We start from the raw sequence: 13393 nt of genomic DNA on the forward strand, positions 1-13393 counted from the left end.
ACCAAGGATGCTGTGTTGACCAATCAGAAACCAGCGTTGTCTTTTACAAATAATGTTGTACTTTCAAGACATTTCATTGTTTGAAACACTCTTTTCTAATAATCAGTGTTTCATATCAGGTTTATTATCTATGTAGAATAATGATGACAAGTCAAATCAATAAACACAGTTTAAGACCAATCAAATCATAAATTGAAGGTGTTAAATCAAAGTATTTCTGGCTTGTTGCTGGGCAGAGTAGACTACAACATTAAATCACTGCATTCATCTGTCCCAGTTTTGAGAGCAGCGTCACATCTCAAAATCCACAATCAATACAATGAACCAAGCATATTTTTTCTTTGTCGATAATTTTACACTTGAATGTATGTCACAATGTGGAATAAAAGATCTGCCGCTACTTATGTTTCAGTGTGACTTTAAGATTAATTATACTGTCAAAAAAAAAGAAATCAGAGTCTGATGGACTAGCAGTAACAAATAGCACTTAAAATAATGAAATAAAGTAGCTACAGTACAGTATCTCAGTTTGTCAGTGTTTTGGATTCTATTTATTATTACACAACTCTCTGTAAAAACTCTGATTGGAAGAAAATGTAAATAATGACCACTAAACAATATGATTGACCAGTGACCTTGGCATGTTTGCAAGCAAACATTAGACTCAGAGGAAGTTAGGTAAGCACTTGTTTTTATTAAGGGATGAATAAAGTTTGAAGACTTTCGCAGGGTAATTACTTTTGGATTACTTTAAGCTCTTTGCTCTTCTGTTCTCTGAAATCATCCCTTGTGAATTGAGTTTACGTCTTAAGTTTGAAGTCTATTGCTGTTAAAATGGTCTCTGAACAGAAAAGAATATTTGAATGCATCATTATGTAACATATAATTTCCAAAAATCACTTTGTTCTTGGGGAATTGATAGGTTTTGCACTCTGTTCTTTTTTCTTTTACAGCTTGCCCCTCGATGTTAATGAGCGGGAACACTTTAGCTGGTAAGACAACAATAAATGCTCTTGGTTCACACTAACCTCTTCATCATTGTGCTGAGTGGGAGGATAGGATCGGAGGATTTATTTGAAGAATTGGATCTATTCATCCACTGTCAGTACTTAACAAACCTTTACTTAATTAGGAGCAGTAGGTCATGTTATTCACACCATAATTGAGATCTAGAAGAAAGAAAAAAGCTTAATCTTCCTATACACGCAGCCTGTCTTTTGCTAGATGGACAAACATTCTCATCCCCGAACTCACACTGTTGGTCAACCAAGTTTTTGCCATAGCTACTATTTACACATTTCAGGGAAATTATTAGCTTTTTAAAAAGACCATTTAAATTATATATATATATATATTTTATATATATATATATATATATTTTTTTTATATATATATAAATTATTTTTATATATAAATGTATATATATTAAATCATTTACTAAAATTTTATGTACATACATACACTACTCTCTGAAAGTTTGGGGTCAGTGAGATTGAAATTTATTTTAAGAATTTTATTTATTTATTTTATTCAGCAAGGGTTAATTAAATTGTTCAAAAGTGACAAGAAAATGTTTCTTTTGAATTTTCTATTTATCAAGGAATCTTTAGAAAATGTTTCATGGTTTACACAAAAATATTAAGCTGCTGTTTTACAATGATTTTTGCATTGATAATAATGTTTCTTGAGTACCAATTCAGCTTCTCGAATTCTGACTTTATTTCTCACAATAGCATGTTTATATGCTGCTATTCTTTATAACTCACAATTGTGAGAAATAAAGTCAGAATTGCCAAATGAAAAAAATTGCAATTCTGATTTTATTTTAGAATCGCGACTTTATTTCACTGAATTGCGAATCACATAATTCTGACTTTATAACTCACAACTGCAAGTTTATATCTTGCAATTCTGACTTTATAATTGGCAATGACAAACTGCAGTAACAAACTTTTTCAAAAATAAAGTGACAATTTTTTTCAAATTCTCAAATCTCAATTGCGACTTCATTTCTAATTTCTCTTATAACTTGCAACTGCAAGTTTATATCTTGCAATTCTGACTTTATAATTTTCAATTGTTAATATGTCACAATTGTGAGTAAAAAAGTCAGAATTGCGAGTTTGTTTCACGCAATTCTGAGGAAAAAAATGTGAGAAGTAAACTTGCAATTGCAAGAAAAGTCAGAATTTTGAGATAAAAAGTCACAATCAACTTTTTTTATTTTTATTCTGTGACAAACTTTTAAAAAAATAAAGTGACAATTTTTTTTCAAAAATCTCAATTGCGACTTCATTTTTAATTAATAATTTTAATTTCTCTTATAACTTGCAACTGCAAGTTTATATCTTGCAATTCTGACTTTAGAACTCACAATTGTTAAAATGTCACAAGTCTGAGAAAAAAAAGTGAGAAATGTGAGATGTAAACTCGCAATTGCATGACAAGTCAGAATTGTGAGATAAAAAGTCGCAATAACCTTTTTTATTTTTATTCAGGGACAGATGTTTTCAAAAACATTTTTCAAAAATAAATCTCAGAATTGCAACTTTATTTCTTACCACTCTTTATAACTCGTAACTGCGACTCGCAATTGTAAGTTAATATGTCACAATTCTGAGAAAAAAGTCAGAAATGTGAGTTTGTGTCATGCAATTCTGAGTTAAAAGTCAGAAATGCGAAATGTAAACTCTCAATTGCAAAAAAAGTCAGAGTTGTGAGATAAAGTCAGTTACCTTTTTTGTGACTTTTTCTCAGAATTGCGAATCACGCAATACTGACATTATAACTCGCAACTGCAAGTTTGTATCTTACAATTCTGACTTTATAACTTGCAGTGATGAGTAAATATGTTACAGTTCAGAGAAAAAAAGTCAGAATTGTGAGTCTGTATCACGCAATTCTGAGAAAAAAAGCCAGAAATGTGAGATCTAAAATCATAACTGGAAGAAAAAAGTCAGAATTGTGAGATAAAAAAGTTGCAATTACCTTTTTTATTTTATTCAATTATTTTTTCAAAAACATTTTTTTTTTTTTTTTTTTTTAAATCTTACTGAACTCAGACTTTTAAACTGTACTATTGCTTAGAATAGCATTCTTGACATTTATCTGATGTCCTTTGCAGGCTTCCGTATGATGGAGATGTTTGGTTTGGTGGAGAAGCACTATAGCAGTGTGCAAGGTGTCTCAATGGAGCCTGGGACTTTTAACAGCTACCCCTGCTACCGTTTACACAAGGACGCCCTCGTCTCACAGCCTACCAGGTATGTGTGTGTATACAGTGTTTCTATATGTGAGAAAGCATACCACCAAGCTCAGCTGAAACTCTCTAAAAATGAGAAAAATGTGTTAGCTGTAACATGTCACCTGTCAAATCAAAACCATAATACAGATCAAGTTTAATCGAATCTATATGAAGTGGTTTTAGCGAGCAGGAACAGATTAGCCCCTCACTTAAATGCAAAATAAAGAGCGATCGGGCTTCTGTGGCTGATCCCAGAGCACTGACCCTCCTCCTTCTGTGCAGCATGTGATAATATTTAGATTAGGCTTCACTTTCCTGCGCTCAGGGGGGAATGTTGTTATTACAGTGGAGGGTTTCAGCGCGAGGGTCTCCTCTCCTGTAAATCTCGCAAACCGCAGCCTCACTTTAGCTCGCACTCAGGCAGCTGGGAATTACTACAACACTGTTATTATGATAATCTCATCTGTGATTATGAGAAAGGCCAAAGACTCACAGGGTAATGGCTGTGCTCTGGATACAGTTCACATTTACTCTTCAGAGGAAAGTGCTCATGTGGTAGAAGATCTGTTTTACTGGCTGTGCTGTATTCAACCATAATGGTTTTTTTTTTCACTTTTATGTAATGTCGATCTGTTTATTTTAGTTGTTTGTTTTATTTTATTACATTTTTCGGTTGATGTAGTGTTATACTTCATAGTGATCATTTTGTTTCGACTGTTCTACCGCGTTTGTCCCATGTGGGTTGCGTTGGTTTGAGTGAGATAGAAATATGAATATATTTTATGTTTTTTTGTTCTTGTTGAGAAGTTATGAGAGTGGTGTGTCTTTCTTTTTTCATTTGATCAACGTCTAACAATAAAAATAAATAATAAAAAGACTAAAAAATAGCAGACACAATATATATGTCAAGACTTTGAAAAAACAAGAAGTCAGCAACAAGTTCTCATATAGTCGAATGCATCACAAATTTGGATCTTACAGCTTTTTGTAAATGTTTTTTTAGTACCAAAACTATTCACAAAGATTTAATGCCAAATTTTAATTAACAAATAAACTTCTGATATCTGGATAAATAATTCAGACCCTGTACATGACATGCAGCAGACAGACAAACAAACAGATAGACTGATAGATAGATAGATAGATAGATAGATAGATAGATAGATAGATAGATAGAGAGATAGATAGATAGATAGATAGATAGTATAATTATATTTTTCTCATGAATAGTCCTTAAAAAATGATGTTTGAATATTTGTTAAATGTAGTACTTTCATTACATTAAGTAATACGTTTCTGTCACAATTTCTTCAAGTTAAACCAAACTTCTATTTTGACAGGTTTCTGTTTTGGTTTGCATACGATTTGACGAAGAAACTGTAAAATGCTCATAAGGTGACTCTCAGAGCCATTCCAGAGATTGGCTATGTATTTATGTACTCATGCCATTCATTCACACATAAGACACACAGAACAGGCAGGATTCATATTTGCATAATATTTTATATATTAATATTCACAGATGTAGTCCATATCGCGTTTTGATTTAGGTCTACTGACCTACTTTTGATTTATTCATCCAAAATTTGGCTAAGAACCCTACAAATTCTTAGTCTGTTACCATGATGTATTACTATTTAAAAAAGAATTTGAAAAAAAAAATCTCTTATTTTCAAGCTAGGTGTCAATGACTTTGCATGTGATTTGTGTTGACAGGTATCTACATCCTGAAGGCCTTCCCTCTGACTACACTATATCTATGCTGTTCCGCATACTGCCTGAAACTCCTCAGGAACCCTTTGCATTATGGGAAATCCTTGACAAAAACAATGAGCCACTGGTGGGCATTATCCTGGATAGTGAGTATCGCTCTTTTTGATTTCCTACATGCCCCTATGCAGCCCCAACATAAAATCTTTCATCCTTAATTAAAAAAACGAATAAATCGTATTTAATAATGATTTTAATTGTATATGTCATTATATAATGTGCAACATATTTTTTCCCCTTTTGATAAATTATATGTTTATCAAACAGTGGTTCTCAGCTGGTGGTTTGTGACCCAATAATGGGTTGCAAATATGCAACAAACCATATAATCATGAAAAGTTATATAACCAAAAAAACTTTATGGTTCTTTGGCAAAAATGATTTAGATGCTAATGTGTTCTCTAATACCATGTACAAAATTACACAAGGCAAATGATAATATAACCAAGACTGCATTAATATATGTGACCCTGGACCACAAAACCAGTCTTAAGTCGCTGAGGTATATTTGTAGCAATAGCCAAAAATTATTGTATGGGTCAAAATTATTGTGTTTTGTTTTATGCCAAAATTCATTAGGGCATTAACTAAGGATCATGTTCCATGAAGATATTTTGTAAAATTCCTACTGTAAATATATCAAAACGTAATTTTTGATTAGTAATATGCAATGTTAAGAACTTTGGACAACTTTAAAGGTGATTTTCTCATATTTAAATTTTTTTGCAACCTCAGATTTTCAAATAGTTGTATCTCAGCCAAATGTTGTTCCATAGCAAACCATATATCAATAGAAAGCTTATTTATGCAGCTTTCAGATGATGTATAAATCTCAATTTGGAAAAATTGACACTTATGACTGGTTTTGTGGTCCAGGGACACATATGTAAACATGGAATAAACAAGGTTTGTTCTGACCAAAATGCATTTTCTGCAGTGAAACATTGGATGGCGAGAGCATGAAACCACTGAAATGTATTCAGGTTGTGAAATGTTAATTTAGCATATTGCTGGACATAAGGAGCACATGTATGATTAAGTCTACACTTGATGTTCAATGTAAAATCTTAGCCCTGAAACAAAACCAGTTGAGAACCGCTGACTTCAAAGATCTAAAACCCCTGAGTCTAATTTTTTTCGTCTGTCTTCAGACGGAGGGAAAACATTAACCTTTTTCAATTACGACTACAAGGGAGAATTTCAAACGGTGACTTTCGAAGGAAGTGAAATCAAGAAGATTTTCTATGGCAGTTTCCATAAGGTCAGTCTTTCTTTCATTTATGATCCAGCTATGACTATGATTACAGAAACTATACAGTCATTTGTGTTTCGGGCTCTTGGTTGAGGTTTTCTTTTTCTTGTCAGGAAAGTCATGAGTTAAGATGGACTTTGAAACACTTGAATTATAGTAACCAAAGCGTATGTTAATACATGCTATGACCATTTACGCACAGCTGAATACACTAATTTTCCTTTATAAAGTTACCTCATTTTCTTTAGAGTCGTGCCTTGACTGTCAGAACCGAATATCGCTGATGTTTTTTTAGTATATTTTAGCTGCCTGTTTTGCATCATTCACACCTGCTTATGTACAGGTTTGAACACAAGAGAATTTTTATGTCATATGAAATGTATGTTTTTCCAAATTACAGTAGATTTACAATATTTAACCTAATCTCTTAGTCACTGTAACAACTAAGCTCTGTGACCTTCAGATTTAATCTCTATATTTTACATTCTCTACATTTTGTTTACCAAAGGAACTACCAGTTATTGTTTGATCTTTTTAGGGAAAACGATAATGTGCTTTAAAATACAGTATTATATTAACTTAAAGGGAGAGTTCTCCCAAAATTGCAGATTACCCCATGATTGATTCACCCTCAAGCCATCCTAGTTGTTGATGACTTTCTTCTTTCAGACAAATACAATCAGAGTTATATTAAAAAAAAAAAATCCTGACTCTTCCAAGCTCTATAATTGCAGCGAATGGCTGTTGAGATTTTGAAGTCCAATAAAGTGCATCCATCCATCATAAAAAGTACTCCACACAGCTCCAGGACATTAATAAAGGCCTTTAGAAGTGAATTGCTGCATTTGTGTAAGAAAAATATCCATATTTAAAACTTTTTTTTTTTTGGTTTCAAAATCTCAACAGCCATTCACTGCCATTATAAAGCTTGAAAGAGGACATTTTTAATATAACTCTGACTGTATTCATCTGAATGAATAAAGTCACATACAAACTAAAAAGAAAAAACAAAAATATGTTGTACTCACATATATACTGGCTTTAAGTGCAACACTAATTTTTATACAACAAAAGTTAAAAGTTCTGAACCTCCTTTGCGGGTCAGTAACAAACAGGAAGTGATGCTGTCAGCCATGTAAAATGAACACCAGGGAATTTCAATTATTATTTCACCCAGGACATGCACTACAGAGTTCTGACAGTATGAAAATGGCTTATGATAGCCCTGTCCTGTTCATTTTCTGTATTCTTTCTTCACATCCGTGCTGGTGAAGAGCTCTCTATCACTCTTCTGCCCCCCAGTAGTTTTGAGAGGCTGTCTGATGTATTCCAAGGCTCTGTATGTTGCTTGTCTGGTTATAATTCCCTTTTCCTGCCAAGTGTGTTCTACCTTTGAGTGTGTGACAAGCCGTCCGCAGCCTTTGATGCAGTGGCGTGTGTGTGTTTATGAGCAAGTATTCTCCTGACATCACTTATGATGTGTTTGTACCGTAATCCCTCTTGGCAGACTCGTCAAGATTAGAGTCTCTGAGTAATACAGATTACTTCAGCGCTGTCTCCGCTTCGGATTCTGAATTAATAAATAAATCTCTGCCTGTCTCATCTAAATGGTGGGGAATAAGCAGGATTTAGACACTTTCACTGAAGAATTTCACCTGTCTTTTTTATCGTTCGTCCAATAGTTTTTTGAAGATAACTTTTATACTTTCATACAGCTGTAAATAGGCCATTCTCAGATTATGATGACAAACATGTCTCTTGACTTTGTTTTGTCAGAACTGCGTGATATAAACTCAGAATTGTGAGAAAAAACTCACAATTGAAGGTTTAAATCACAATTATGACTGTTTTCGCAATTCTAACTTTATTTCTTACAATTGCGATTTTATATACTGCTTTTCTGACTTTACAACTTGCAGTCGCAAGTTTATATCTCACAATTCTGAGAAAAAAAGTCAGAATTGCAAGAAAAAAAAGGCAGAATTGCAAGCTTCTGACTTTATTTCTTGCAATTGCGAGTTTATATCCCACTATTCTGGGAAAAAAGTCAGAATTGCAAGAAAAAAGTCAGAATTGGGAGTTTCTTACTTTATTTCTCGCAATTCCGAAGTTTATATCTCACAATTCTAAGAAAAAAAGTCAGAATTGCAAGATAAAAAGTAAGAATTGCGAGTTTCTGACAATTGTGAGTTTATATCCCAGTATTTTGACTTTATAACTCACAGTTGTGAGTTTATATCTCACAATTCTGAGAAAAAAGATTTGCAAAAAAAAAAAGTCTGAATTATGAAGAAAATATCTATATTTAAAACTTTTTTAGGCTTCAAAATCTCAACAACCATTCGCTGCCATTATAAAGCTTGGAAGATTCAGGACAATTTTAATATAACTCTGAGTGTATTCATCTGAAAGAATAAAGTCATATACACCTAGGATGGCTTGAGGGTGAACCACAGGGTAATTTTCATTTTTGGGTGATCTACCCCTTTAATTACAGCTAAATTCATTATAATCAAATAAAAACATATAAAACACAACAAAAACAGTTAAAAGTTCTGAGCTTCCCGACTTTATAACTCGCAATTGCGAGTTTATATCTCACAATTCTGAGAAAAAAAGTCAGAATTGCAAGTTTCTTACTTTATTTCTCGCAATTTCTCAAGTATATATAACGCTATTCTGACTTTTAGGTGCCATATACTGTTACATTGCGTAATGTTCATTTGAAAATGTTTCAGTACAAAAAGGATTTAATGTTCTACGTGAATTATTTATCTTTGATTAATTATTGTGTTTTAGATAATACTGACACTTAGGCCCAGATTCACAGACAGGGCTTAGACTAATCCAGGATTAAGTCATAGTTCAGTTAGGACATTTAAGTAATTTTTATAAATGTTCCTTAGGAAAAAAACATTACTGGTGTACATCTTGAGACAAAACAATAGCCCTGATATATTTTCAGATCAGTCAGGGCAAGTTTCTTTCATTTAAAACAGCTCAGACTTACATCTAGGACTAGGCTTAAAGGAGAAGTCCACTTCCAGAAGATGAACATCTTGGATGACAAGGGGGTGAGTACATTATCTGTAAATTTTTGTTCTGGAAGTGGACTTCTCCTTTAAACCTTGTGTGTGAAACCAGGGGTTAGAATCTTAGAAATCTTAATTTTTATTCTTAATTAGTGAACAAAGATCAAATTGTCATTTATGATTTTGAATAATCTCAAACTAAACATCACTTTTATGGAAGAAAACTAAATTAAATTGAAGTCTTCAGCACTCTGTCAATCAGAAAATCTGCATCTGTTTGAGAATGACCCACATACTATATGTAAAATGAAAAATAAACACAAACGGTGCTTAATAGAGCGACAGGCACAAACTAAGACATGCTACATTAATTTATCTCTATTTGCATTTAAGTGAGCGTTCAGTGCACAAAGTAATGTAATCTGCTTTATAAAGTGACTTTACAGCATTGAGTTGGCATGGTTTCATTATGTAGCTGCTAATGAGCTTCGTATTCAGAGCTTGTGGCTAAAGCTGAGACTTTATCTGGCCACAGCTGAATCTGATTTCCACAATGTAAACCCTTTTTGCACGGCAGTCACTGTCCCCAATACCACTGACCCAGAGTAACGCACAGTTGGCTTAAATTGTTATGACAGCTTTTAAATAAAACCCCTGACTTGGAAGAGATGCTGATGATGTGAGCAGAGGGTCTAGGACTCTCGTCGGCCCTCTATTAAAAACGCCCCGTTCCTCTCAACCATGACTTACTCCACACTTTCTAAAACCAGTGCTTAACGGTTGTAATTTTGCAAGGTCGTGAGAGGAAAATGTGGATGCTGTTGCCCTTCAGATACTTCAGTGGCTCATCTTATGGATGTTATTTTGAACTGTTCTGTACTTTCATGCTCTTGTGTGCATTTACAATCAAGGTGAGAACTGTGTAGAACACATTTGGAGGAAGTGCTGACACAAGCAGTTTTGAACTGAGTGAAATATTGCTACGCTGACAAAACTTGATCATAAACAGCATGAGTCATTAAGAAATATGAAGAGACGTGATAGATAATGTGTAATCACATTCACAATGTTCTTTTATCACACACTAGCTTAGATATTTCTACAGTAGTTCCAAGAGCCATTCATTCATATTTTCCCCATTTGGTTTATTTAAACACATTATTGGTGTTACATTATTCAATATTTGTGTGAATGATTTTTAGTGGGAAAAAACATGGCTTTTTTCACCTCAAAGCAAAACATAACATTACTGTACATATTTGTGTTATGGGCAGATTCAGTTTTGGCTTGTTTAGTAGTTCAATAGTGGTGTAATGGTACGGACCTTACGGTTTGGTTCATGCAGTCAGACAACGAATACAGTCAGTCACAGGTGATCAGTCCAGAAGGGGGAGCACAAGGTAATGTAACACTAACCATCACAACAGGAGAGATGATCTACACACCAACCCAAACCAAGAATGGCGAGTTCAGATTGCAGGCAGGAGCTCGAAGATTTTCTTTAAGCGTAATTTGAGTTTAAGCAGCATAATTTATAATTCCAGTTATGTCAGATTTTAATTGTGATTTGGAGTATGTTATTTAAACGTGATTTTAAAAAACTGTTGAACAGATTTTGCTCTGTCACCATTCAAGTAGACAAAACTGTACATGCAGGACTTGAAAAAGCTGCCCGGGGGCGTTATGAGTATGGCCGTCAAATGAACTGACTTGCCTTAAAGGGGCTTTGTCTCTAATGCTTGCCTGGGTCTGTCCCTTAGGCCATAAAAAGAGAGTCTCCACCGAAAGAAATAGTGAGATACAAAGATGAAGAAAGACTAAAAAAAACAAAAAAGATGTTTTACAGTGTTTTATTTGCCATTGTTTTAAGATCAACTAGGTTACGTCTAGTTTAAAGGGATAGTTCACTCCAAAATGAAGTTTAAATGCAGCTTCAAACCATCCCAAATGCGGTTGTAAACAATCCCAACCTGAGGAAGAAGGATCTTATCTAGCGAAACGAATGATTATTTTTATTTAAAAAATACAATTTAAATACTTTTTAATCTCAAATGCTCATCTTGCCTTTCTCTCCCTGAACTCTGTGTATTCTGGCTCAAGACAGTTAGGGTATGTCGAAAAACTCCAATCGTATTTTCTCCCTCGACTTCAAAAATCATTTCAAAATCATCCTACATCGCTGCAGAAGTACCAACCCAGTCTTTGCAAAGTGAACATGCAAACAAGATCAAACACCCTTAACAAAAAAGGTAAAACAGCGATATAGGATGATTTCAAAGTTGAGGGAGAACATGAGATGGGAGTTTCTTGACATACCCTAACTGTCATGAACCGGAAAAAAAAAAAAAAAAGGCCAGGCAGAGACAAGACAAGCATTTGGCATCAGCATATTCTGTCATTGATTACTCACCCTCATTCCCAATTCATAAGACCTTTGCTCATCTTTGGAACAAAAAGTATTCAGTTGAACCAGTGATGTCACATGGACTATTTCAATTAAGTCCTTTCTGGACCTTGAATGTGGTGGTACTGTTGCTCTTTATGCAGGATCAGAAAGCTCTCAGGCATCAAAAATGTCTTTATTTGTGTTCTGAAGATGAAAAGTCTTATGGGTTGAAACGACATGAGGGTGAGTAATTAATGACGACTTTTTCTTTTTTCTTTTTTTTGTGAACTATCCATTTAACTGAGAAAACTAGACGAAAATACAGATTAACAATCACTCCATGTTTAAAAGGGGGACAGCCTGCTGTGTGAAATGAGGCAGTTCATCATGTTGGAAACTGATCAGGAGGCAGATGTGACCATCAGCAGCTAAACCAAACCAGGAGTGATTCTGACCTCTCATTCTCTTTTGCCGCTCCATCATTACCACCACCAGACCGGTTTAGCCACACTCATAAACACTCTCAGCCCCACTCTCAGGTTAAACACATGCACCACATAAACCCGTCTCTGACTAAATGGCATGTCACTGCTGCAGCTGCATAATCTAATTGGCTATCACTGCAGAAACACCTGCCACTCAGAAAATGGAAGGTGATATTCAGATTGCCAAAACAGCTCACAGACTTAACCAAATTTCATCTGCCTTAGCCTGTATTTCCTATACTGATAGAGAAGTCTAATTTCTGAGCATTAAACAGCCTCCCTTCATAATACTTTATAATTGACGTTAATGTGAGATTTCATAATAATGAGCTTGGTCTGAGTCTGCTATCAGCCCGCATGTCTGACAGCGCACTCGCACTTACAATTGCATCCAGTGAACTGGAGAAAATTGAGTTTTAGGCCCCAAATGCATTAACAGGCGACGTGTGCAGTCTCATACTGAAATCAACTCTGACATACAAATATGAACTTTTGCTAACTCTGTATTAGCTCGTTCTGTTTTAGTTTTGGTGGTTGTTATGGACAATTACACTTTTCTCATCTGACTGACTGCAGTGATTGACAATAAATGAGGAGAGACACTGAATGTAGACATGGCAAGGTTGATTTGAGTTTCATTGGTGTGCATTAGTGAACTTTAACGTTTCACTAGATTTACTAGAAAGTCTCAGATTGAAATTGAAGAAGTTGTATGGAGAGTTGAGCTACTTTAAGATTGATATTTAACTCCGTTAGAAACCATTTTAAAATAATGGTTCAAAAAATCTTCTGAATGATAACTGTTGTACTAGCCTTTGCTTAAGAAACAGGGTTTGGATGAAGTTTGCCTTAAAGGAGAAGTCCACTTCCAAAACATAGATTTACATATAATGTACTCACCCCCTTGTCATTCAAGATGTTCATGTCTTTCTTTCTTCAGTCATAAAGAAATTGTTTTTTGAGGAAAACATTTTTGCGTTTTTCTCCATATAATGGACTGATATGGTGCCCTGATTTTTAAATTCCAAAATGCTGTTTAAATGCGGCTTCAAACGATCTTAAATGCGGTTGTAAACGAACCCCTGAGGAAGAACGGTCTTATCTAGCGAAACGATTATTTTCATTTTTAAAAAATACAGTTTAAGAATTGTGAGTTTTGCATTTATTTCTCACAATTATATTTTATATTTTTATAATTATAATTTATATTATAATTTGTTATAT

General features: G+C 34.2%; 1 protein-coding gene across 1 annotated transcript in view; it reads left to right on the top strand.

Annotated features, from left to right (window-relative positions):
• col14a1a (collagen, type XIV, alpha 1a) overlaps positions 1–13393 on the top strand; it is a 169112-nt gene that overhangs the window by 112045 nt on the left and 43674 nt on the right. The window contains 4 exon segments of the mRNA XM_051131522.1: positions 954–992; positions 3125–3263; positions 4961–5103; positions 6166–6275. Coding sequence (XP_050987479.1) covers positions 954–992; positions 3125–3263; positions 4961–5103; positions 6166–6275 — 431 coding nt within the window.

Source organism: Labeo rohita, chromosome 16 (genome assembly GCF_022985175.1).
Source record: "Labeo rohita strain BAU-BD-2019 chromosome 16, IGBB_LRoh.1.0, whole genome shotgun sequence".
Classification (NCBI taxonomy): Eukaryota; Metazoa; Chordata; class Actinopteri; order Cypriniformes; family Cyprinidae; genus Labeo; species Labeo rohita.